The 27,834-nt window shown below is 33.9% G+C and overlaps 1 protein-coding gene across 2 annotated transcripts; it reads left to right on the forward strand.

Moving 5' to 3' along the window:
* The first annotated feature begins 1,632 nt into the window (after positions 1-1,632).
* Positions 1,633-21,214, forward strand: LOC131158307 (protein MULTIPOLAR SPINDLE 1). Of its 2 annotated transcripts, XM_058113077.1 has the most exons (10): positions 1,633-1,869; positions 2,082-2,139; positions 2,255-2,401; positions 13,613-13,672; positions 13,975-14,054; positions 14,161-14,215; positions 17,091-17,204; positions 19,076-19,268; positions 20,335-20,405; positions 20,678-21,214. In XM_058113077.1, the coding sequence occupies exons 1-10, from the start codon at positions 1,696-1,698 to the stop codon at positions 20,860-20,862; spliced, it is 1,137 nt and encodes a 378-aa protein (XP_057969060.1). In that variant the 5' UTR covers positions 1,633-1,695; the 3' UTR covers positions 20,863-21,214. The 2 variants fall into 2 exon arrangements, with proteins under 2 accessions (XP_057969060.1, XP_057969061.1); XM_058113078.1 differs by lacking the exons at positions 13,975-14,054; positions 14,161-14,215 and having other exon boundaries at positions 1,646-1,869.
* The last annotated feature ends 6,620 nt before the right edge of the window (positions 21,215-27,834 follow it).

Genomic DNA, 27,834 nt, shown 5'->3' on the forward strand with positions numbered 1-27,834 from the left:
TAGCCCTATGAATAGTCTCGGACTTACTTAGACTCGGTTAGGAGAGTACCGAATTGGTTCAGATTCGGTTAGGAGAACTAGGTGTACCAACCTGTAAGGTGTTTTAAACAGTGTAGTTCCACTCGTGAAGTGAGCAATTAGTGGAATCCTTGAGTTGCGGTTTAAGGTGAGGATGTAGAGAGTATTGGCTGAACCCTGATAAGATATTTGGTGCAACTTTTATTTCTCCGCAATTTATTTTCTACACCTGCATGTTATTATTTATTTATCTGCTCAATTTTATATTGTTGGATAATTGACATATGTTTAGAAAGATCTTAGGTTGTGGTATACTGCTTGTGGATTTAAACATAACTTAGGAAAAGTTTTTAAAATTTCATTTCACTGGAATACAACAAAGTCAACACAATCATATTATATGAATTAGAATGTTGGGTGACTAAGAAGCAACATATCTAAGAAGTAAAAGTTGCAGAAACGTGGATAATAAGTTGGATGAGTGGTGTAACTTTAAATGATAAATTAAAGAGTGAACATATTCGCAATGAGGTAGACATAAGTAAAATATAAGATAGGAGAAGAACAACTTAAATGATTTGGACATTTGAAGCGTAAGCCAAGTAATGTTGCGGTGACAAGGAGTGAATTAGTTATTGTGAGTGGTTATACAAGGGACAAATGAAGATTTACAATAATTTGAAATAAGATAATGAGAAAAAAATCTTATAGTCCTCAAGTTGGTAGAGGAAAATAGACAAAAAATGATTCGTATAGCTAATTGTTTAGTGAAACTTTAGGCTTGTTATTGTTATATTTAATTTCAAAATGTGTTTATTTTTTTGATAAAATTAACAAAGAATTTCATAAACTAAAGTTATAAATTTAATATAAATAATTTGTTTTTGTTTATACTAAGCTAAAAATTATAAAAAATAATATAAATTTTTGTTAGACAAAAATAATTTTATTATTTTAGTTTTATTCACTTGAGTATTGAATTTTTGTCATTTTTATTTTTTACAAGAATAAAAAAAAAGCACTTTAGATTTGTTAAATTTTAAATTAGATGTGTTTCACACTTCAATTAGATGAATTTTAAGAAAATCAATCACCAAATACTGTGTTTATTATTTATAAAATTATTTAAATATAATTTGTATTTAGATATTATTCCAATCAAACGTACCAAAGAAATAATGGGAAATGAAAACAAGATTAGTAATTATGGAATTTTTTAAAATTTTAAAGTGACAATTTCCTAATAGGGGGATTTTTCCTTTAATATTTTTTTTAAAAAAATATTAAATTTATTCTTATAAGTAACGATGATTATTTTATAATACTCCTTTAATTATTTATAATTATCTTAAAATATTTTTACAATCATAATTATCTTAAAATGTCCTTAACTATATATAATTATTTTAAAATATTCTTATATTATTTAATTTTTTATTATTATATTTTATAATTTTTTAATCTTATATTTAGAGAAATCTTATATTTGAGTTTGTATTAAATTTGAATATGGTATAATATAAAATTATATTAAAATTATTTAAGTTTACTTAAATTTAAATTTAAAATTTTGAAATTTAAATTTATAAATAAGTTCAAAAAGAAAACGAAAAAGTACGCTTTAATTACAACATAGTTGTACAATCGACGGAGCGGGAGCAAGTGTGAGAAACCGCAATGTCGTCCGAAAAAGACGATTCCAATGCTGCGCTTAAGCTCGCCACAGCCATTGCCATGGCAATGCTTCGACCGAAGCTTCTTCCAAAGCGTGCGAATTCATCTTCTTCTCTTTCTTCTGCGGCTCCTACTGCCGCCCGTGCTGAACCTGATGCCCTGCGGTGGAAGCAAAAGGTTGCTTCAAACTTTTTATTTGACCAAATTTGTGTTGAAGATCGGAAGTACGGGCTTTTCGGTTGGCGTTTTGGAAGTGCCTTTCTTGCTTTTTGAAGCTGGTGTCTGAAATTTTTGGTTTGTAAAGCAAGGAAAGTTCTTCGAAAATGCTAATCGAACGGTAACGACATTTAAGGGAGCCCTAACTGTCTTTTTTATTGGCGGAGATTCAGGCCAAAGAACGTAAGAAAGAGATTCTAAGGCTCAAAGAATATCTCAAGGAAGCTGAAGGTTTTTCGCTCTTTCTGACTTTCTGTCTTAAGATCTTGTTTCTTTTCTGTTTGTTCCCTATGGGGATGATGGAGATAGGTTAGTGTTTCTGCTTTTTTCGATATTTTGGTTTCAGATGGTTTGCAAAACGACATGTTCCCGCAAGCTGCTTCTTGCAAGTGTTATTTCTTCGATACTCGGGGAAAATCGAGTGCTGATCAATTGGGAGACGGTTCTGAGCACAGATTCAGTGACGTTCTTCGCAGGAGGTTTCTTAGACAAGGTAAAGTTTTCTCATATCTATGTTGTTGTAAAGAAACAAAGAAGTGTAAGGATGATGGAAAAGTTAAAGTGAATGTACAGTACATCAGTATTTATACTGGTTCAACTAATGAAAAAATACATTTCAATTATATCCCTCACTATCTAACTATTTACAAACAAAGCCTACTTTATTTCTAACACTTCCCCTCAAGATGGAGAGTATATATGATGCCCTCCTATCTTGGAAAGAAGATAAGTAAACTGATCAGCTTCAAGAGCCTTTGTCAAAATGTCCGCCACTTGATGCTTTGATGAGCCTTTGTCACTGTGACTTGGATGCCAAGTAATATAGGCCATTCCACAGTTTTACACCATCCAATCGTCTTCCAAGTTTGCAAGACCTGTTATGTTGGGAGCAGTGTGAGAAGTATTGTTGTCAAGTTTGTCTTTTGGAGAATTGGAATTTAGTAAAGAAACCAGTTGCTGATACTGCTCGTGTTATAGGTCTCTTAGGAACTTCACTGAGTTCCTTCTGTGAAGAATTAGCAGTAAATTGATTGACAGAGGCAAAATCTGACTTAGGCTTGGTGAACTTGAATCCAGGTGGAAATCCATGAAGGCGATAGCATTTATCTTTTGTATGCCCAATCTTTTTACAATAGCTACAGATGAGTTTCTCTCTGGCCTTACCAGATTGTTTAACAGCAGTAGAATGGCTGGCTAATGCAGCAGCTTCAGGTATGAAAATAGAGGGGAAAATACCTAGTTGATGCTCTTCTTGAAGAATCAAAGAAAAAACCTTATTAATGGGAGGTAGAGGATCTATTAATAAGATTTGGCCTCGGATAGGTGAATAAGACTCATTGAGGCCCATTAAAAACTTCATCACATATTCCTGCTGCTGATAATCGACTAAAATCCTTAAGGCACCACAAGAATAGCGTGGTAGGGGTTGGTAATTGGTTAATTCACTCCATAAATCTTTGAGATGAGTAAAATAATGGCTTAGGGACATTTGATCTTGAGCTAAGGAAGCTATAAATTTTTGCAATTGAAAAATTTGAGGTCCGTTTCCTTGAGAGAAACGTTCCTTCAGATCACTCCAAACCTCTTCAGCAGTATCAATAAAAATGATACTTGTGGCAATTTCTTTTGAAACAGAATTAAGCAGCCAAGAGAGAACTAGATTATTACAACGAATCCACGAAGAATAAAGTGGATCTGAGGAATAAGGTTTCAGAAGAGTTCGATCAACAAATACAATCTTATTCTTTGTACTGAGTGCCATTAACATAGAACGACTCCAAATGTCTCCATAGAGAAGTTGAGAGATGAGAATCGTACCAAGATTGTTGCCGTGATGCAAGAAGTAAAGGTTGGTAGGATCCTTAGAGACGTTGAACAGGGAAGACGATGAAAAAGACTCCATTGATGAGAAGCATAGTAGCAGGAAAAGAGAATCTTGCAGGTAACGAAGAAGATGACAGCAGTGGCCACGTCCGACGATGTGTAGAGCAAGCAAAGAAGACGACAAGGTTGGGCTACGACTCCCAATGGACAGAGCAGGCGAGGAAGACAATGATGTCGGGCTATAAGATGCCGATGCACAGAGCAGGCAAGGAAGACAATGACGTCGGGCTATGAGATGCCGATGTACAGAGCAGGCAAGGAAGATGATGGCCTTGGCTATGATTGTCGATGGGCAAAGCCGACAAGGAGAGACGGTCACATCCAGAGAAACTGGAGATTGCTCTGTAACTAAAATTCCATGAAATTTCTCACCGCCTTTGAGAAAATAAGAGTTCTCGACTCCGATGATCAAATCAAAACTGTGCCGGCAAAGAAGAAAATTGCTACGAAGTGAAGACGAAAACTATGGCCAAGCCGAAGGCAGCAGCAGTGAAACCAAAAACGAAAGAAAAATCCTACAAAAAACTTCCTCCAAAAAATTCAAGAAACTCCTGCTCGTTTAGAAGACAAACTCTTCAATCGAAGTCAACGGACTGATAACGCGAAACAAGAATCACTGGAAGTTGACGCTCAAGAGAAAATACTCAGCGTTGATCAAAGACAACGCCGTCTATCAGAAAAAAATTTCTGAAGAAGAAGAAGATAGAGCATATCCAGAAATCTACAGCATCAACTGAAATTTCTGAAGAAAAAGAAGAAGAATTAGCTCCAGAATTTGATCTCGTTCAGCAAGGAACTTGTCAAGTTCCTTTGGAAGAAAAATGATTTGAACAATTTGATATTGTGCATCGAACACTCTGAGGCAAGATTTGAAGTTGCTTCAGATGAAGAGATCAACTGTCTCCAAGAACTGATTTTCCGAGACACGACATAGAAAGAGCGAGGGAATGGCGTGACCAGCAGATCAGACCAAATAAGAGTGAGCCGAAGACGAGACGAGAGGACGACAGTGACTAGCAGTTCAGACCAAAGGTGAGAGTGGAGAGCAAAGTCACGTTGAAGTGCGAGGCTTCGACTGCGAGAGCAAGAGCGAGAGTCGAGGGCTGAGAGGCGAGGCTGCGAGAGGATCTGTAGAGGAGTGCGTCAGAGTGGAGAGGAGAGTGCTCTGATACCATGTAAAGAAACAAATAATTGTATATTCCAGAATGATTGGAAAGTTAAAGTGAATGTACAGTACATCAGTATTTATGCTAGTACAAGTAATGAAAAAATGCATTCCAATTATATCCCTCACTATCTAACTATTTACAAACAAAGCCTACTTTATTTCCAATAGTTGTCATCATGGTCATTACTGTTGATGCTATTAAATACTAGGCATCTGATTGCTAATGAATAGTCTTAATTGATAAATTTAAATAATTCTAACATAGTTTATAGCTTTTTAAAAGCCAGTTGATAACTGTTTTTTCTCATAATAAAATTTATATGTTTAAATGTGAATACTCAATGTGGGGCAGGACAAGTAACAGAAATCAGAAACAGAGAGAGAATTGAGAGAATTAGGGGAGAGACGTAGAAACAAGAAGAGAAGAAGGGGGGATGAGAGTAATAATTGCTGGACAGAAAGGAAGGAGAGAATAGAGAACAGAAAGAGTGAAGAATAGGACAGAGAGAATTAAAGACGGAATAGAGGAGTAGGACAGAACCAAAAGAGAAGGGAAGAATGAGGGGGAAGAATGAGGGAGAAGGAGAAGAGTGGGAGGGCTGAACAAGAGAAACTGATTTGCAGTCTGATTCAAAATAATAACTGATCACTAAAACAATACAAACAAGTACTTGTTCATCCAACAATACAGATGAATCAATTAATTACAAAATAACCCTAACTAGAACAAATAATTATAGAATAACCCAAAAATACTAAAAAATACACAAAAAATCCTATATTAACTAAACTTCTAAAGTATCTAGATTTACTAATTTAAGACATTATCTCTAATTTATAAATCTTCAAACAAAAGATGATCGCCTAGAATTATCTGCAAGTGATCCTCCATCAACTCCCCTTGTTAGAGAAAACTCGACCTCGAGTTTTACAATTTTGCAACAAGAGTAGGGAAAATGTATCCATGAGCCATTCATATTGCAATTTCACATAGTACATTTTTAACTAATATGCAAATATCAATAACAAATTATTGTAATTCTCATCAAGGTTCCCAATCCCAATGAAGTTGATAGGTGTATGATTATCACAAATAGGTGTATAATTATCACGCTTTGTAAGACGATTCAAGGTTTGGGCCCGAAAGTATAAACTTGTCACAAGATTCAGCAATTTCATCCTTCGAAAAGCTCTTGTATCAAGTTGAATTCCCAAGTTTAACACTGAATTTTGCTGCCTGCTCCTGTTCTTCTGCAACTTGAACATTTTTTTTCATTACATTTGCTTGCTCTTCAAGGATGGCATTATGTGGTCTATCATCTATCCAATCAATGAAGCTGTCATTTCACAGATAATCCACAACGACACTATATTCAGATTCACTTGCTATCGCCTCTTTTCTATGATCATAGGTGTAGTCCATAACAACAACAATTTTCATTCCATCTTTGATATGCTGTTTTGAGAATTCAAGTTCACTTGCAATTTCCTCTTTTCTGTGATCCTATGTGTAGTCCATGACAAGTTGACGACTACAATTTTTGTTTCATGGCCATTTTGAGATTGGAAGTTCATATATCCAATATAAGGACTTTTTTCTTCTCTTGAGATCAAAGATGATCTCATTATAACAGTGGGGAAAGGTGCGAGTTTTACGTTGTAGTCTTCAATAGTTTTGTGTTTTATCTCACCACTTAGTCGTATAGCAAACAAGCTTATAATATGCAAATCCTACCCTTCTTGTTTCTGCTGTCTCATTGTATTCAAAATAGATATCAAGATAAAATAGCCGATCTATGAATTTTCTTTTTTAAAAGTCAACATTGAAATGAGGAATATCCTGTAGACAAGGCATGTGAGCTTGTGTAATATTTTCCCAAATTAGTCTCTTGTCAAGAATTGAAAATGCTGGCCCCAATTCAAATTTCTTCAAGTTCTAACAAGCATTTCTGAATTTCTCCTTTCTCATTGATACTACAAGAAATCTTCATTGATAGACTTGAAAAAATATTTCCCTCCCAAAATGTGTCAATCAAATTTGGATTAGAAACAAGGAGGAGAACTGATTCCAGTGTTGAAGAATCCACTAATAAGCAGTATTCTTGTGCTGTATTTTCTTCCAAAAAAATATATACCACACTTTATCGGTGAAAATCTTCAGATCATTTTCACATTCATGCGAAGTAAAACCAATATATTGCAGGCAATCTGAAAATATCACAGCTGAGTCATAATCTGAATGCTGACAGATTAATTTGTTGACAAAAACACTGAAAGTGGCAATCACAATCCCAGATTGCCACACTAAAGATTCTGAGAATCTCAGCTTAGTTATGCAATTTCTCAAACTCCCAAATTCCAAATTTCTCAAATCCTCAGAAAACAACCTCCAAGCGGGCATCAAACAGGGCTGAATCCAGTGTTGGCATTGAAACTATCCTCCAAAATCATGTAACATACACTTTTAAATCGCAGTAGCAGGTAGCATAATGTAATGGTAACAGGTGTAGTGGGAAGCAGGAGTAGCGGATGTTACATAACAGGAAGCAAGTGTAATGGTCGTGAATTTTTTTCAAGCACGCACAACCTTGTGCATGTTAGCATACTTGCATTTTTTTAGTTTTTAACCCTTCTTAGAAAGTGTTTTAGTGTATTTTGGATCTTTTAGTTCGACTAATTAAGTTATTTGGTAAGGGCGACAAGTTTACATTTGTTTTAAACCACCATTGATAGAAAAATTACGCGTGTGTGCGTATTTATACTTCTCATGTTCTTATCTGTGACAAATTCTTATGTGTACTAAATTAATTAATAAAACAAAATACATTATGTACTCCATTAAATATAGAACATACATATCTATTTACTATTATTATTAAAATAAAATATTTTCCTAACAAGTTAGTATCTCAAATTGTTAATTAATGCATCTCTTATGAGTATTTAAAGAAATAGTAAATTTTGTTTCATTGTCGTCCTCATTATAATCTTTCCCCCCTCTCATTATATTCTTCTCCCCCTCTCACCACATGGTATATTGAGAATGATTTATGAAAGAGAGAGAAAAAGTGAGAAGAAAAAGTAAAAAATAAAATAAATATTTTGGCGTAACAGTAGCGGTACATAATGGCCGTAGTGGCCTTTACGTAACTGTCGCAGTCCATAACAGCTGCTACAGCCATGAATTTTCTTTTCACTGGTTTCGCGGTGCATAATGGTATTGGTAACCCAAAAAACCGTTACGTAACGGCGCGGCCGTTATTTGAAACCATGACATTAACACTTTAATTTCCTCATTTCATCATGAAAATCTCTGAAAACCCAAAATATTGAAGCTATTTCTTGTGAGTCTGAACTCCAGGGGTTGCAGAGATTCCTGAAAGTGTTCTACACGCATGTCACCAGGATGTGGGGTGTGTGCTGCCAGCATGGGAAAGGTATTCTGGCTGCTTAGTAGATCAAATGATGGTGGATGGTGGTGTGTGAGGAAAACACTGGCAGATATGGGTGTTAGAGGAGGGCCTACCTTCAGGTGGTGCGTGGGGCAACATCTCTCGTTGAATGAAGGTGAAATTGCTGGGGAAGGCTTATTGGGGGATTTTGTTACAGGTCAAGGAGGTGTCATGAAATGATGCTTGGAGAAGGGTCTTTGAATTCCAGGGGCATGCCTGTAATTTTCAGAAAAGTTGGAGATGATGAGAAGAGCAGAGCAGAACAGAACAGAACAGAACTGAAAGAGAAGGGAAGGAGGAGGAGGAAAACGAAGGAAGAGAGGGAGGGCTTAGAGAGAGAGAGAGAGAGAAATTGATTTGCAATCTGACTCAAAATGATAACTGATCACTAATACAAGACAAACAAGTATTCGTACATGCAAGATTACAACTGAAAGAAATAATTACAAAATAAGCCTAACTAAAAACAAATAATTACAGAATAACCCAAAGTACTTAAAAATACACAAAAATAAACCATATTAACCAAAGTTTTAAAGTATCTTGATTTTTACTAATTTAGGACAAAATCCCCTAATTTCTAAATGTTCAAACAAAATATGATTGTCTAGAATTATCCGCAGGTGATCCTCCATCACAATGCTATTTATAATTTTTTTTTTTGAAACTATTAAATAAGGAACAAATGCATAATTATGCTCTGATACAACAAAAATAGTAAGATACAAGATTTGTAAAAATATAAGTCACAGCAAGACAGATATGGAAATTAAAATTATATATCTTATATATTATATTTAAATACACAATAGGAATATAGAAACTAAAATTGTATAATATTATATTTTTAAATATATTAGGTACGAAAAAATTAAACCAATAATCCATATGCATTTTTTTTGTTTTATTTTGTTTGCTTGTTTGTTTGTTTGTTTTTTTTTTTTTGTAACAATTCTGAATATATGTCCTTTTTGTTAAAAATGTTGACAAGTTTATTGTAGTTTTTATTTTCTTAAAAAAATCCAAAGTTGTCGTGTTTTTCTATTTGCAAGGATGGTTTTTTATATACATAAAGTCATATTATAATTAAAAAAAAAAAGCTAAAAGAGTGTCCAGGAGTCAAGAAGTGCCCTCAAAGTCTTGGAGAAGTGTCATATACGTAAAACACATTTTTAAAATTATGAACATGCTTATGAAATGTCATATGCATATAATGGTGCCCAAAGAATGTTATATTATATATATGACACAAAAATATGGTAAGATTTATAGAAGTGATGAGGCATAGTTTTAAATAAATTAAATATGATACTTATAATATAATACTTGAATTATATTTTAAAATCCAAATCAAGAAATTTAAATGCATGTTTACCTAAACTTTTATGACATAATCTTAGTTCTTATTTGAAACCAATTGATAATACCTTTTGGTAACTATACTTATCTTGATTTGATATTTATAATATATTTTTTAATTATATACTTGCAGATCACATTGTTATTAAAATGAAAATTTTAAAAGGAAAAGATATATATATATTATAGACTATTGCTTTAAAAGGCATTTCTAAGGTGCCCCAATGTGCTTTGAGGCTGAAACACCTTGGTTGTCATTTGAAATGCTTAAATCCCTATAGGCAAACATATTACTTGGGTGTACACTTGGACCGAAAAGGCGTGCCTTTCATGATTCATACCCTAAGGAATACACATAGCGGGATCACGGGGATGTCAATTTACCTTTTCTTTGGCAATGGAGTGGTAAGGAGTATGAATTCTACCTCTATTACCTTGGTGCCCAAAAAAGATTTGTCTAATTAAAGTCAAGAACTTTTGAGCAATTAGCTTAGTAACTAGTGTTTATGAGATTTTAGCTAAGGTGTTGTCTAGAAGTTTGGCTACAGTTAGGAGGACATTATATCTCTTAGCTAGAGTGCCTTATAGGTGATGGACAGATCTTGAATACTGCCTTGATAGCAAATGAAGTGGTTGAAGATGCTGTTCGAATGAGTAAGAGGGGTCTAGTGTTGAAATAGGATTTTGAGAAAGCTTATGATAGGGTGAGTTGGAGCTTCTTGGACAAGGTTATGGCTGGAAAAGGTTTTGGTCTAAGGTGGAGGAAATGAATTAGAGGGTGTTTATGTTCTGTGGTCTTTTCTGTCTCAGTAAACTGCAAGGCTAAGTCTTGGTTTCTTGCGTCCATGGTCAAAGATGGGGAAATCCCCTTGTCCTTTTCTCTTTGCTATTGTGGTTGATGCTTTGAGTAGGATGATTAAAACAGGAGTTAATAGAGGGTTGAGGAATGGGATTAACGTAGGTGTGAGGATCGTATCATGTTGAACCTTTAGTTTGCAGATGATACTATCCTCTTCCTTTCAGAAAACATGGACTGTTTCTCTTATTTGCTGACTATTTTACAGGTGTTTGAGAAGACATCCGCGTGGAAAATTAATTTCTTTAAGAGTGGCTTGGTTGTCTGGATATTAATGTGTACCCTTTTGTTTGGCTAGCTGGTTGCGCCATTTTGACTTGGAATATTTTACCTATTTAGGTGTCCTCTAGGTGTTTATTCCGATGCTGATTCTTTCTGAGACATTGTCTTTGAGAGAGTGTCCAGGAGATTGGATGGGTGGAAAGGAGCGTTCTTCACTTTAGAGGGCTGTGTAACTCTTTTCTACTCTTGTCTGTCCTCCGTCCCTTTGTATTAACTTTCCCTTTTTGGAATTTTGGTGCGGAACCTTTAGTAATTAAATGAGGGATCTTGTGGTTGAGTGAGAGAGAGGGTAGTAGAGATCATCCTGTCGGTCGGGACACTGTCTGTAGGTCTAAAAGGGAGGGAGATTTGTGTCTTCGGTAATTTGGCTTGCAAAAACATTTCCTTGGTAAGGAAATGGTTATGCACTCTTCTTTAGAACCTAAGTCTATTTGAAGGTAAACTTGGTCTATTATGGAAGAGGTGGAATGCTAAAGTGGGAGTTAATATTACTTCATGTCTTGGAAGTTTGTGTCTTAGATTTATGATTTTTCCTTTCTAAAGTCATGTATATGGTGGGTAATGGGGAGTGAATTCGTTTTTGGGAGAGGAACATTGGGTGGGGAGATGCCTTTGGTTAGTACATTTGCTTTTGTTCTTTTTCGGTTATCTCATTTTCATGATACCCCTATTTCTGCTTTCTTCTTTTGCAAGAAGATGAGCATTGTTGGGACTTCGATTTTGGGGGAAATCTTGAGAGAGAGAGATTAATGAGTTGGCTCTCTTGACCAGTTTGCTCGACTATTTTCATGTTCATTTGAAGAGTGATAAAAGGGTTTGGAGCTTAGATCCATCCGTGGAACTCTCTCTTGTAAACCTTTTTTCACCTACTTGAATTGTGGTTCTACTATAGATCCTTTTGCATTGTATTCTTTCATTTAGAAAGCTAAAGCTCATTAAAAAACAAAATCTTTTATTTGGACTACAATACGTGATAGAATCAACACCAATTATGTGCTTCAGAAGAGAAGGCCTAATAAGGCCCTGCCACCTGATGTTTGTGTTCTTTGAGGAGTGACGAGACTTACTGACATCTGTTTCCTCAATGCCCTTTCACTTTGGCTGTTTGGAATAAATTATTTGGTATATTTGTTGAAAACTTGGTTTGGCAGTTTACTTCTCCATGATGAAGGCTTTTTGTACTACTACGTTTTTAGGGGTTTTGTCAGGGGAAAGGATAGGAAAGCTTTCTGGCAATGCACTGTTATGGCTATTATTTGGTGTATTTGGTTGGAGTTGAAATTCTAGAATTTTCAAAAGTGTGGCTACTATTAACAATTTGCTTTGGAGTAGAGGGTTTATGGTGCGTTGTTGTGGCCTGTGGGTGTCGGCAAATGCCTTTTTCCACATGTTTTTTTGCAAGATTTGCAGCAGATTGGTTGGCTCTGCTTCATTGAGTTGTTTTTCCATTTATGCTATGATCTTTGTAACTAGTTTCTATTGACATAAAGGATGGCTCTCTCTTTTTATTTTTTTTTGATGTACATTCTTCTCTCTTCTTATACAATTTTTGCTTATTAAAAAAATAAAATAAAAGTCTTCCATCAAACAAAAAAGCTTATTCCAGAACAATGAAGGAATTGTGTGTAATCCTCATTATTGTCATAATGCATAAAGAGGTATAAGAGGACCTATGGGCATAATTCAATAGTTTCTTGGATGTATCATTAGTTGAATATTTATATAAATCAGATTCATTAACTCTAATTTTCTAACTTAGTTATCAAATTTATTTGAAATTAGAAGAAAATTTCTAGTTGAAATTAGAAGAAAATTTTTTTGTTACTTAATTATGAACTAGAAAATTTCTTCTAATTTCAAATAAATTTAACTTTTGTTGTCTAGAGTCCAAGAGGGTACTTCTAGGTTTATGGTTTTATTTCTAATATTTATCTTTGAGAATGGTTTTTGTTTGTCTTGAAGATAAGTTGATAATAGTTCTAGAATATGTCAGAGGAGTTTATGTACTCTACATTTTTTTTTAATGCGTAACTTTCTATATTCAGAATTTTTGATGCTAAGACTTTAATTTTATTTTGAACCAAATGTTTAGTGAATTTGTTGCTACTCTGTTTTATTTACATTAATAGTGAGTAGTCAATTTGTGAGTTTCTTTCAATTTATAAGTAAGTTTGAGCTTTATTATTTGAAGGATGCTTTTTAAGTCTGATTTTACTCCTAATATTTATATTTGATAAGTAAGGTTTTTGTCCATATTAATGATACAGTTTTAGAAGATTTGAAAGGGCTTTTACCTATTTTACATTTTTTTTTGTTCATAATTTATCTTAAGTGTTTAGCATTTATGATATTGTAATTGGCATTTTTTGATTTTTAATCAAATGAACTTTATTTTTCAGGCCCAAATCTTTACATATCTAAAATAAACTTTTTAAATACAAATTTATCTAATTTTGGTTGAATTTATTTTTTCTCTAGCGATGTTTTTTTTTAACAGACAAGTTATTTTAACATATCAAAAATAAACTTTCTAAATACAAGTTTATCTAATTTTAGTTGAATTTATTTCTTTCAAGGAATGTTGTCTTTTAAAAGGCGAGCATATTTTTGTGCACAAAATAATTTGTCTTTTTCCCTTTTATATAAGTATTGTTTATCTTGGTTGATGTTTGTTTCTAAACTTGCATGCTGTTACTTTTCCAGTGCGTTTTAAGGAAAGGAAAAGAAGAAGAACAAATGGCTCTACATGGCGATGGCATTCTGGTATGTAAAAGGCAGTCATTTGGACTCTCTGGACTTATATGTTTTCATATTTTTCTATTGTTTGTGATGCCTATAACCAATTATAGAGTCCAGGTTTTGGAAATTAACAGGAAAGGAAGTTTTCTTTCATAGTGCTTGTTGTAACTTTTGGTTGATTTGTTTGTACCTTTGAATGTGGAAACCTAGCACTTGTGATGAGTACGAGTTTCTAAAGCAACTCATGTGTCTCTATGTGCCTCTCTGTGCTTGGGTATTTGTGTGTGTAAATTTTTTCTTAGCGTATTTTTTGTTTACAAATGCAGACTTTAATATTGAGGATGAAACAGAGCAGCTGAGGGCCTCAGTAGATTTTCTTGTGGAGCTCTGCAACACTGTTTCGCCTGTTAGAGTTCTTTGATTAATGTTTCGACACCATTTTTTTTTTTTCAAATCCAGAACTAGGTGACTCTGCCACCTGTGTTTCTTATATTGCATGTTGTATTTTGTAGGTGGAGGAAGCTAGTTTTGCAAACTGGTCACACCAAGCTGTAGACTTCATTTTAGGTTGCCCTTGGTACCTGATTTATTTATTACATGACTTATACACTGCATATTGATTTCATAATATCTCCGCTAGAGTATTGTTGTCAATGAAACCGGTTTCTTCAAATTCACAAATATCTTAAAGCAAATTTTTAGGTAACTCAATACTTTATAGAACACCAATCTAAATATTACAAATGTCAACTAACATAAATTCCTCTGCGTGTCCTTGTGTAAATTGCTTCAATTAGTCAATTGTACATTGAAAACCTACTTAATTTGAATTATTAGTAAAGAACGTTGAAAAAATAATCTCTTTAAAAAATTAATTAAAGTTTGTTTGGATAAACAATTCTTAGAATAACTCCCTGTGGGGTGTCTTTCTATATGCGCTTTACACTATGTATAGTCATTGGAATCATTTCATTTTTCTTGTTCATGGTAGCGTAGCTTGCTCATAAATGATACATATTAGTTACAATCATTGGCATTTTGTTGTTAAACCATACAAGTGGTGGTGAAAGGCAATAAAGTCGTCATCCTGAGTCATCTCTTCGTGGTGATTTCCCTTTGTCAATGATTTTGTCATGAGAAGTAAGCTGTTAGTTGACTTCAATGGCATACTTTAATGCAAGGTTGATCATTCCAACATTTTTTTTTTTTTTTTCTTATTCTATGGGTATTATAATATTTTAAGATTACTTGTGTAGACACCTCATTTCGACACCCATGCATCTTTTCCATAAATTAAAAAAATTCTAGGGCCTTGGGTGGAATTTATCTAAATTGGGAGCCCTAAATTGTTAAGAGTGGCACATTTTTTTAATTAAATGGGAGTTCCTATGGTCATTTGGAGGCCTAAGATGGGGTTCTCTAATGACAATGTCTGCCTATATCCCACCAAGGTATAATGTTGGAATAAGGAGGAAGAAAATGCCAAGAAAAGGAAGAGGGTCAAACCTGTGGAGTGTGCAGCACGAGGTTTGATGGAGCAGTAGAATTTCATGGCTAAAAGAATCACTTGTTCCATAATCTGGCGAATATTTGACACAGGCACACCTGTGCAGTGACAAGACTGCACCAAGTTCCGCCTACCTCTACTCATCGAAGTACATTATAACACTTGTGATCCTTTTAGTGATCAAGTGTTGTTAGCATGACAACCTGCTGAGGAACCATGAATCAAATAGTAAGGACTCATTTTTCCAAAAGCTAAAGCACTTTCTTTTAAGAAATCACTTGAACTACAACTATTAACTATATCTAAATTTCACGATGCTTGTGTTTATTGAGAAGTTGCAAAATGTGAAAATTCATGCAAAATGCGAAATCTCTTGCCCTCAAGCCACCATCCTCGTGTAAGCGTATTTGCCATTAAACATCCATATGTTGGAGCTAGTAGCGGTGGGGCTTCTTCCACATTTTTATCTCTGGTAGATGGGGCTTCCACACAACATTCAAAATCAAGTCTTGTTCATGACCTTAAACCCCAAAGATAAACTTTGCATCCCCAAATTCTTAATGTGTAACCAATCCCAAAAGTCAATCATCCGTCCCACATATCCACTATCCTTGGTAGTATACCCTGCTGCTTTCAAGATCTTTGCTCATATTTTATCTTGTTCCAATAGTTACCGAGCTCAGCATAAAATAAAGCAGACAGCCAACCCTTCAAGCAATAGGAAAAAAAATATTATTCTTAGATCATCAACCCAGCTAAGGAAAAATATTTTGTTATTTTCTGAAATCTTTCATAATATCAATATTTCTCATATTATTTTCTCCAAGATTTCTTTTTGACATATATTCTCCTAAAAAAATATAGATGTGCTTTTTTATGGAAATAATGGTTCATGATGTCTCCTGGTAACTGAATTTAGTTACCAATCCATCAAATTCATGAGTCATATTCGTTATCTGTTTTGTATATTAATTCATATTCATATTCTTATGATTAGTAAATTTATAAGCTACAACCTAATAATGGTGAATAATCAATAGTGTATTACAGATGAGTTTAATAAATAAGTCATAGGGTATATTTGGTTTTTAAGCTTTTGCAGATTTGCTTTAGAGGGCAGCAAAAGTTGTCTCTTGAATTTTTGGTTTAGATCATCAATCAATTGGTCTCAGGTCAGTTCATAATGTAATGACATTGCAGCTCTTTTTGGGTGCCTTTTAATGACTCCTAATCTATGTTAATTTTCCAATCTATTGTAAAATTTTTGTTGCAAAATACTGTTAATATGTGTTGTGTTTTTCTAGTCTGTTAGATTTTAGCAAAATTTGAAAGCAGATAATGTTTAGGGGTGTTGTCTTATTTTTAAGAGAAGAATATTTTTTTTGTCAATAAAATGATTAACACTATTTGTATTTTCACGCATAAACTATTAACTTAAAAAAATTGTTTTCCATTGTAGAGAGAGATTCAATTTCTTATTGAATTATAATGGAGTTGACGTGTCTTTGCAACTGTAAGGATTCATTTTAGCTAAATTTTCTAGAAATCCAGCTGCAAGTTTTTGTTGTGTTGAGCTTGAATTTTTTACTGCCATTTTGAAATGGCACTTTAGTTTAGATTCAGTGAAAGCCTTCACCCTTAAATTATTGGAAGTATGAACAGAGGAACTTAGTCATTTTCCCAAAGGTTTGGAAATAGATATTGTTAGTGGCATACTCTCTCTCCAAACTGTGCGAGAGAGAGGTTGTTTTTCAATTTTCATTACCTATGTTTTTACCAATTATATAAGTTGCCAATTATCTAAAAGGAATGGAATACAGACTATCACCATTCGTTCTCAACATTTATGTAATGTATTTATTTATATTTAAGTGTTTCTTTCTTTTTTATTTATTTTTTATTATATATTTTTTTGTTTGTATCTGTCTCTTGAAGCTTCATTGAAAAATCTGCTACCAATGGGAAAGGACAGAGAAGCCACTGAAGTAATTGTTAACAGCTTAATTATGCGTTTGGTTGGAAGGATGTGTGCCCCCTTACGAGGTGATGGTAAGTAGTTGGTTGCTCGTGAAATTTAAATTTAATTTCTTTTAGTTCCATTGTTTAAACATTTGGAGCTGCAATGCATCATTATTATTGGTTAATTTTAGCAGATTTTTTCTTTGATTATTGATGCATGGTGTCTTTATTATCAAATTATCAGAAGTCATAATATTGTGATTGCAAGCTAGAATATTAGATGCAATTGGATTTGAGCATCCAGTAGAGGCAGGATGACCATTTCTGGCTGGCTGTCCTTTCCTGTTTGGCTTCTGATAAAACTAGGTCCTGGCTCCGCACCAGACATTGTTTCACTGCTCCACATGGTTGATTTTAGTAAAAGAACATTTGGGGTCTGTTTAGTTGTGGAAACAAATTTTCATTTTTATTTTTAGTTTTCCAGAGAATTACAAAAAAAAGTTCGCTAATTTTTCAGTTCTACAACATTTATCTAAAAAAAATAAAAAAACTATAAAACTTTTTGCTTCTTGAAATAGTTTTATTTTTCATTTTTATTTTTTTTCAAATAATTATCAAAATGCCACTTTGTTTTCCAATTTTCTAAATTATATAGGGAAGATGGAGAAAATATTTTTATTTTTTTTTAAATTTTAATTTCTTACTTGTGTTTGGGAGTGTAGAATTTGGATCTTAGATTTAGATTTGTATAGATTTAGAAAAAATATATTATAAAGATCCACAAATCCAAATCCAAGCCCCAAAATTCATTCTCCCAAACACCATCTTATATAATTTGTGGAAAATTAGAAAACAGTTGTCTTTTTTGCAATTATTTTGAAATCTAGACATAAAAAATGAAAATTATTTTACACAACTAAACAAACCCTTTATCTTCTACCGTTTTGATGCGGAATTTAGAAAAATAAAAAATAAGCTGGAATTTTTATTACATTTTGGAGAACAAAAAGGTGAAAAATGATAACTGTTTTCCACAATGAAACGAGCCCTTCATTATTATTCCCTTATTTCTTTGAGGATTGGGTACAAGTTAGAAGCAGTGGGTGGTATGCATTTATGTTTTTGATTGTTAATTAGCATGTATGGGACATAAATGGTACTTGATTAGTCTCTGTATTTGTGTTTGATGGAATCTCTTTGTACTAGATCATAATCTTCTCTGTAGTTGAATGGATGTAAGTTATATTGGCAAATGACTGCATTCATCTCAACTCATCGGCAACCCTAAAAAAAAAAGCCATGAACTACCCTTTTAGTGTTTGGGATTGTTATAGTGATGTAAAAACTGTTTGTGCTTATTGTATATCATATATTTTGATGTTTTAGAGAAAGGGCAGTTCATATGCTGTGTACTTGTATTCTTTTTGAATATGGAAGGGAAGGGATCACCTGCAGTTTAGATTTTATCCACAGCTATAGAAAGCTTTTATTAAAAAGTTCTGCCTTCAAAATTTTTTTGAGCTTGCACAGTGACAGATTTGTGGCATAACATGCAACAATAATTTGAATTATACTCTAATTTGATAGATTTTTATAAGGCCAATTGGAACTTTTAATAATATGAGACAATGGAGATGAGTCCTCTGGCTCAGATTCTATTCTTCAGCTGCTTAAGGTTTCCATTTTTCTGATAATTCTTATGCCTTCCCATGCAGTTTCTGTGTTCGTTTAAGCTTTAAATATTTTTCTCTTTGTTTTATTTTTTAAAATTTCAATAATTTTGTTTTATGCATTGAATATATGTTTCTCACCTTATTGGCTGTGTTTGCTGATTGCAATACCACATTGTTTCTATTTTTTTTTTTAATTTTAAATTCTATTCCTCAACAGTGCATTGGATCTTGTTTCAGATTATATTTTTTAATTGTTTTTATGCTCCTGTGTTCAATACTCTGTTTCAGAATTACATCAAACTGATGTTGATCACCAGTTTTATGTTCAGCACCTGATCCGTAAGCTTGGAAGTGAGCCCTATCTTGGTCAGCGGGCTTTGCTGTCCATTTCTCATAGAATCTCTGCATTAGCAGAAAGTTTGCTTTTCTTGGATCCATTTGATGATGCTTTTCCTGAGATGCACAACTCCATGTTCATAATGTAAGTTTCTGTAGTACATTTGTATCTATGATCCTTGATCAAGCTTTTAATTTCTTTATCTTAGGTTTTGGGGACTCATTATTTGGTAGCTCAGTGGTTTGTCTTTAACACAAGGCGGAGTTTCTGTTTCTGCTTTCACAACGAAATTGTGCCATTAACTGTTTCTATCAAGTAATTTTTTTGAGATAAATAATGGTGTATCAAGTATTAAATCTTGTTATTTGAAACCTAGGTTGGAACATCATCAGTCCACTTCTTACGAACCCTAGTCTGGGGTGAAAAGAAGTAGCACCGAGCTGCAAACTGCAGAGCTACCTATGCCTCGACACCAGTCCTTTTATAGTTGAAATATTTTGGTGTCAAAACTATAAAATTCAATAGTCATGCTGATTAAGTTCCTGGTTCTGTTAGTACCCTGCAAAATCAGTAAATAGAAGAACAGTTATAAAACTCAGCACTAATTATGATCTGGTCCTTGACCATCATTTACATTTTTTAGTTTCAAAACAGATTTTTCTAAAATTAGCTGCTACTAAAATTGGTTGGTGAAATGATGCTATGGCTGCTTGTTGATTTAGCCAGAACATTCTCCAATTGGTGTCCCTTCTCAAATCGATTTGAAATTTGCAATCTGGTCAGTGATAGGTTGCAGGAATAATTATAATTGCCAAGTTTTAGGTTAAAACTGTATCATTTGGCTTCCCGCCGAATGTGTACTTTTAGAAATAGAGTGGAATGAGATGGAAATGTAATAAAAGTTACGAATGGATATAACGATTTAGAAAAGTTTCTCGTGCAAAAGCTTATGTTATTCCATCCAACATGACATAGGGTACGAACATTCTGATATTGAAATTTGGGAGGGGTCATTCCTTGCCTATTCCATTTTATGATATCATTAAAACGTGTGCATTTCTATTTGTTTATTGACGACTCATCTTTCTTTTATAATTATTAAATCCTTTTATTGTAATTGTTCTGTTCTAATAGACACATCCCATGAATCAAAAGTATTCTTTTGGTATTTTAGGATAACTTTTTGTGATTTATTTTACGTGTGTGACAGGATCCAGCTCGTAGAGTTTTTGGTGTCGGACTATCTACTGGCATGGTCAAAGGATGAAGGTTTTGACAACAGTGGGTTTCTTACTTTCTTGTTTGCATTCTTGCTGAAAGTTGAATGTTCACACTTTTCTTGCTCATTTCCAAGAACATATCTTCATATCGGGGAGCATTCTGATTATAGTATCCCTCGACATTTGATAGTTTGAAAAGGAGTATAATATTCATAGGGTAATATCTAGCATATTCCATCTTTTTTATATTGCGTGGAGCATTATAATTTCAATATTTCTCTTTTTCTTCCATGCTTCTCATATATATAAAAGCAATGATGGAATTCATTACAGTGCTGTTTGAAGAGTGGGCGACGTCACTTTTGCACGCAAAGAAAGCGTTAGAACTCCTGGAAAGCAGGAATGGGCTTTACGTGCTGTACATGGATAGAGTGACGGGGGAATTGGCCAAGCAAGCGGCCATGGTCTCATCTCTCCAAAATCTCAACCCGCATATACTGGACAATCTCCTTCGCTGACTTCATTATCTTCATGCTCTCTCTCTCTCTCTCTCTCTCTCTCTCTCAATTGGTAGAATAGTTGTTCTCTGATACCTTAATTTTTCATGGAATATATCACAGCTGATATGTCAGTACAATAGTTCTTGAGAAATGTCCAGCGCGTGTCAAGCAATGTTCTTAGAATGAAACAAATCCTGAACCCTCAAATTCTGGAACCAAAGAATGGTCGGGGCATCTTCTCTTTTTGCGTTGAGAAAGACTACCTGTTATCAGACTAAAAGAAATTGGGATTTTTAGTAGTGGGTATTAATTGTGGTTGAATTTTCACCTAGATGGGTTCAATTTATCTTATACTACATGATTGCTTCTATCACCTCCTTAACTTTTAATTCAACGTGCATCAAGTCATATCCTTACTTTTGGTTTTGTAGGGGTTTTAAGATAGCATAGAATGTTGGTCCTCACTAATTATGTTAATGTTTATAAACGAACTTTATTTGTTTCATAACGTTACTTTTAGCATTTGTCCTAAACCCATTTAATATATTGCGTGAAGGGACCTGGGAGTACTTATGATTAATGTGGCAAGAGTTTCTTCCCCACCAATTCAAGTTAAGGTGAAGTCCACATCTTTTCTTATAGTTGCTGGGGAGATTCTTATGTAGGGGTCAAAATGGGTTAATGGGTTAGATTTAGACGGATCGTAAATGGGTAGGAGTTGGCGGGTTTAGGTTGACTCGTTTATTAATAGCTGATTAATATATAAATTCAAATCCATCCATTTAATAAATGGTCATAAATAGGTTTATTTTAAGAACTCGTTTAAAAAATATAATTTATTTTTTAAATTTTTTTTTTAAACACTTAATCTAAAGTGATAATTTTTTGTTTTTTTGTTTAAAAACAACACTTATTTTATTTATTAATATCTTAACAAAAATTAAATGGTCCAAATTCAAACAAATCAGATCAAGAAGTCAAAATCCCTATGATTTCCAAGCCAAATCAGAGGAGGGCGGGGGGATTTGACCCTCTAGATCGATTAATAGATGAGACGGCAGTAAGGATCAAAGCAGATTGATCGATTCACAGATTGAGAGGACTGAACACCAAATTTGAAACAAAACACATAAACAAGTCAATTCCTATGATTCAAGAGGGAGGGGGGAGTTGGCCCACCACGCGGATTCGCGGACTCTGTGTCTGGGTCTATGCCTCTTGCCTCTGCAATAGAGGCTCTGCAATTTGCTCTGAACGGCTGAACCTAATCAATTGAGAGTGAGAGTTGAGAGAGATGAGTGAGATAAATGATGGGAGAAACTGAGAAACAAAAACCATATATATATATATGATGGGAGAAACTGAGAAACGAAAACCATATATATATTAAATGGGTCATCAAACGGGTACTCAACCCAGACTTGCCTAACCCGTTTATTAAATGGGTTCGGTTCTAGTTGACTCGTTTATAAATGTGTCACATTCTGTTAAACCTGAACCCGATTTAAACAGGCGTGTCACGGGTCACCTGTCGGGTTTTGACCTGATTTGCCACCTCTATTCTTATCAAATCTACACTTCATGTTTTTATCTTTTTATGATTTGCATTCCTTCAAGCCCCGTTTGGAATTCAGAAAATATTAGGAAAAGAAAAGAAAAATATCAAAAAATCCACATTTTCATATTTGGTTACCAAGGAAAGTAAGAAAGAAAATAAAAAATGTACCAAATTTATGAACAAAAATTTAATGCTACCTATTAGTCTATTGCTATATTTAGTTCTAATTTAAATATTTAGTAATATTAAAGCAAACTCTTATTTTTGATAGCATTTAATAGAGAAAGAAAATATAAGGAAAATAAGTTTTCTCCTTATTTTCCTTTCCTTTCTCAAAGTAAAATCCTTAATCCAAATGGACTCTTAAGGTGTCGATCTCCTTTTGTTAGACAATTGTTGTTATTTTACACTCTCGTGAGGCATGGGGTGTCATTTTAGCTCGGCCACAATGCAACGATTATTTTAGTACTCACTTATGCTCTTTCGTGAATAATTTGTAAGAATCTTGCTATGGAAGGATTGATGAGTTTCATGTGTTTCTTTTTGTCATTTGCATATCATTTGATATCAACCCATGAGCATTTTTAACTAAAAACCTTCTAATTGAGGTTCCTTCTCAAAAGGGGGTGACAACATCATTCGAGTTAGAAGAGAGTTTCATCATTGTTAACCTCAGCAAAATTTTGTGGAAGCTTTGTGCTTATGATGACACAACTCCAATTTGAGCCAAACATTCAATAATCCGACACCTGCGCCATTTTCTCTCATTCATTATCTTGAAACTCATTTGTAATGAAAATTGTTAATAAAATATCCATAATTCATTGCCTACATTCCACTTAAGACCTTTCAATGAAATGGATTTTGTTGCAACAATGCCCCCCATGCATATGATGAGGGGTCTCTCTTCCTAATGGTAGTGAATGGTTGTCACTATATAAAAATATCTTCCCTTCATTACACTAACCCACATAGAATTAGGTTCATAATCAACCCCTAACTTGGCTTAGACAACATCAAATCATTTATAAGTTGCATCAGACAAATGCTAAGAGCTTGCATAGTTCTTACGTTGGCAAACAATATCTAGACTTACTAAGTACATTATTATTATTTTTTCTTTTTGTTATTGGGTAGACCCCCAAACAAAGTTGTAACACTTGTCAATTTGATGAAAAATAGATCTTAAGATAACCATTGATTGCATAGTGGACGTAGGAATGGAGGACTTAACTAATTTCACAGAAGTTGTCGTAGTTTATTAGACCCCATTAAGAACATGGTGACATTTCTTTATCAACCCTACCATGAATCACAAGGATTCCCAAATACTTTTCAAGCTTTAATGTTAGAGGGATTTTGAATTCAACTTAATATCTTTTTTCCATAAAGTGCTAAGATTTCTTGAATAGAAAATACAAGAGCTTTGTTGATTCATCTTTCTCATTAGATTTAATATAGAACTCTTTTGCACAATGACAAATAATAGACATTTGATCAATAGAAGCTTCCATAAAAGGAATAATATCATTTAAGAAAAAAGATATGTGAGAGGGTTGGGCCGTCACAAGATAATCCCAAAAGTTTCCACAAGCCTATTTGAATTAATCTTTTAACAATGTGAGCTAACATTTCAATGAACAAAGCATATAATTCCACAAGCCTCTTTGAATTGATATTTTAATGACGTGAGAAAACATTTCTATACACAAGACATAAATAAGGACAAATGGACCACCTTGTTGAGCGCCCCTAGAAGGTTTAAAGGGTTCAATAAATTTCCCAGTGCAGACCATTCGAAGCACTAGTAACACACTCCATGATCTAAGATATCCAATGACATAGAAGCCCAATCTCACAAAGGGGTCTATGATGAAATCCCAACTTAATTTATCATAGGCCATGGCTAGATCTAACTTGGTGATCATTAAATCCCTCTGACTTTGTCCCTTAATTCTTCTCATTGCATAAATTATCTCTTGCACAATTACAATGATATCTATTATTTATCTTCTTAGCATGAAATTGCCATTAGTCATTGTCACAATGTTAGGAAGGGAGAAGTTTCAAATTATTCACGATGATGTTGGTAATAACTTTATGGCCAATATTAAAGAAGGATATAAGTTAGAAAGAGGTAGAGAGTCCAAAAGTTCTATCTTAGAATCAACACCAAGAGGGTCTCTTTTATTATTTCTTTTCTCATAATTGAAATTTAGAGAAAAATCAATCACAAATTCACCCAATAAACATTCCACCACATTTCACTTTTGGTAGGAAATTGTCTATAATCCATTCGGTCTTAGTGCTTTGCAAGAACTTATTTCAAACATTACTCTCTTAAAATCTAGGAATCATAGACATTTTTAGAAGCCTGGTGTCTTTGTTTGACACATATTGGATACTAACACCTCCCCAACACTCCCTAACACGTATCTAATATGTATCTAAAATGAATCAACTTTTTTTTGGGGTTCTTTGACCAATATTCTATAATATCAATTTGATGATTGTATAAGTGTAGTTTGTAATGTGTGTGATTATTTTGCACGAATGATTCTTATATTTCATTTTAAATCAAAATTGTCAAATGCAAGTCATACCTAGAAGGAAAAACATGCCTAAGTATACATAACTTTATATTAATTAATTAACATATCCTCATCGTGCTGTATATCTCATTTTTTCAAAATTATCGTACTGTATCATGTCATATTCAAATCTTGTATCAGTATCAGTGCTACTTAGCCTAAAATCATCCTTATACTAGCTTTACAAAATTCAATAAATCACCATATGATATGCAAGGAAAGTAGGCTAACAGAGTTAAATTTTAAAAAAGCATTAACATCTTTAACAAAAAGGTTTTGGAAGAAATCAAAGGCTAGTATTTTAGCCCTTCCATACTCAATTCACCATTATTGTTCTTTAAGACCACCATTTTTTCCTGTGTGATGAGAGTTTGTTGTGAAATTAACCCCTCTCAAATAATGCATAGCGGAATAACAATATTGTTGTAAAGGATCAAAAATACACTTGCAATAATCTAAATTATGAAAAATAGTATACTTCCACAACCATAGCAATATAAAGAAAGCAAAGATAAGAGCAACGACACTAGGTTTTACATGGTTCGGTAAAGCCTACATCCACGGGAGCAATCAGCAAGAGTTTCACTATGAAAATCAAATATACAAACTATAATGATATACAATGATCTTCCCTCCTTCTCTCATCCTCTCTCTTGTCAGAATATGCCTAAAAGAACATATATAACAACCCCTTAGAGGCTTCCCTTCGAATGCCCAACCGTCCCAATGTTTTAATTCAAAATTTGAAATTTTCATCGCAGCCCTAGAGCACTCATTTATGAGCACAGGGCACTCGTCGACAAGAGAGAGAAGACCACTTGTCGACTAGTATGACCACTCATCAACGAGTCTCAAAATTTCTGCAATTTTATGGCTCTCGGTATCTACTCGTCGACGAGTCACTGCTGCACCGCACAAAGTCTTCATCCATATGCTTTTGTTCCTTTATTTACAAACCCTAACAAGTATAAGAGCCACAAACAAATATAACAATATCCACCTTGGCGATTATACGCCCCTTAGGAGAACCTAAAAAACATATATGATTTCTCCCCCTTGTATTTTGAATGTTCGGTTGATATCGTCTCCATTTCTAGCACATGGAGACATGCACCAAGTCCAAGTAACACTACTTGAACTTGCCGATGGTAACTTCAACTTCTACCATCAACCCCGATACATTGTTAGATGCAACACCCGGAGACTTCACCCTAAACTTCCAACAAGACCTTTCCACAATAGAAAATACAAATATTGTAACAACCCAAAAAATTTTAAATAATTTGAAATAATAAGGAAGATAGAAGGGAAAAAAGAATAAATTCGAAAAGGTGGCAGCAAACATTGGGCGAAAAATAGATTGGTCTCATTGAAAAATGTTCTTCTTAGCTCATCGACGAGAGTACGTGTCTCTTCGACGAGGAATTACTGAGAGAGGTTCTTCGCATGACTGAAATTCGTCGACGAGTTGGCTGTCTCATCGACGAACTGTGTACTAGGACTCGTCGACGAATCAACGTGTCTCGTCAACGAATCCTTGGGTATAAAAAGTGGATTTCTTTCATTCCAGCATGAATTTCTTGCATGTTCTCCTTATCTCTCTAAAAACTTCGGCCATTCCACCTTCTCTCTTTGATTTTGGGCTAGATTTAGCTCGGTTCGACAATCAGAAGCTACCATAAGACTTCTGGGAAGATTCTCTGCAATATAGGTGGAGTGGATCTTTGATTTGAGTAGTTTGGGAAACATCCCAAAACCAAGGTAAGTGAATTATTTTGGAATTTCTTTAACAAATATTGTCCTTTGGAGCTTAGGAAGTACTATAGGAGTATTATACTAAGATTTGAGGAACTTGGAATTTTGGATTTCAGGGTCTCGTTTTGATAATTTTGGGTCGAATTTCGAGGAGCAGGTAAGGGGAAATATTTTATAATGGCTTTTTAATAATATTAAATGACTAGTTTCGAGTATAAATTTATATATATATATATATATATATATATATATATATATATACAGGTATAATTTTCTAAACCTTGATGGTATTGAAATGTTGTTTTTAGATAAATAATTATATTGGGAAAAATTGTGTGGTTGAAACCATTGTTGATAATTAAATGATTGTGGATATTGTGGAATGAAGAATTATTGAGAATGCGATTATTGTTTGATTGTGAATTCTGGCTAGATGAATATGCTGAGGTGGTGTATATTATGATAGAATTATTGATATGTTGAATGGTTGGTTGTCTGTTAATTGTGGATTGTGGTTCATGTAAATTACGATATAACATTGACAGTGGTATGAGGAGGTCATTATATCGTACCTGGTATAACCGTCATATAATGTTGGTAGTGATATGAGGAGGTTGTTATATAGATGATTATATTGGGAGGTAAACATTGGCAGTGGTATGAGGAGGTTGTTTACCTATTTACTATAAACAAAGTGTTGTTTTGATCAGTCCTATGTGGACATTTCTACTGTGATTTGTTAGAGTCCTGTGTGGACCAGTCATGTGTGGACATTTTTGCTGTGATTTGATTAGTCCTGTGTGGACATTTATGTTGGGATTTGTTAGAGTCCCTCGTGGACGATTACATGACATGTGGACGTAAACCCTATGTGGGTAAAATTGGAAATTGTATGAATATTTTGTGTGGAATGATTGTGATAAGGGTAAAAGTGTGACTTTAATTAATTAAGTAGTTTGGGTAAAGTAGATTACTCCACCCGAGGGCTTACTGAGAAAGGTGAGTACTCTGGTAATTAATTGTGCGTACTAGAGTAGAGGGAAGTCACTTGTATGAGCGAATGATCTTTCCTATTCTTGGCAACTT

This window comes from Malania oleifera, chromosome 6 (genome assembly GCF_029873635.1).
Source record: "Malania oleifera isolate guangnan ecotype guangnan chromosome 6, ASM2987363v1, whole genome shotgun sequence".
NCBI classification, from domain to species: Eukaryota; Viridiplantae; Streptophyta; class Magnoliopsida; order Santalales; family Ximeniaceae; genus Malania; species Malania oleifera.

Excerpts from the sequence above, each read along its gene's own strand:
- LOC131158307 (XM_058113077.1), top strand. The coding sequence starts at position 1,696 with ATGTCGTCCGAAAAAGACGATTCCAATGCTGCGCTTAAGCTCGCCACA. Across the intron at positions 1,870-2,081 it reads CCCTGCGGTGGAAGCAAAAG|GCCAAAGAACGTAAGAAAGA; the intron begins GTTGCTTCAAAC and ends GCGGAGATTCAG. Across the intron at positions 17,205-19,075 it reads TGCCCCCTTACGAGGTGATG|AATTACATCAAACTGATGTT; the intron begins GTAAGTAGTTGG and ends ACTCTGTTTCAG.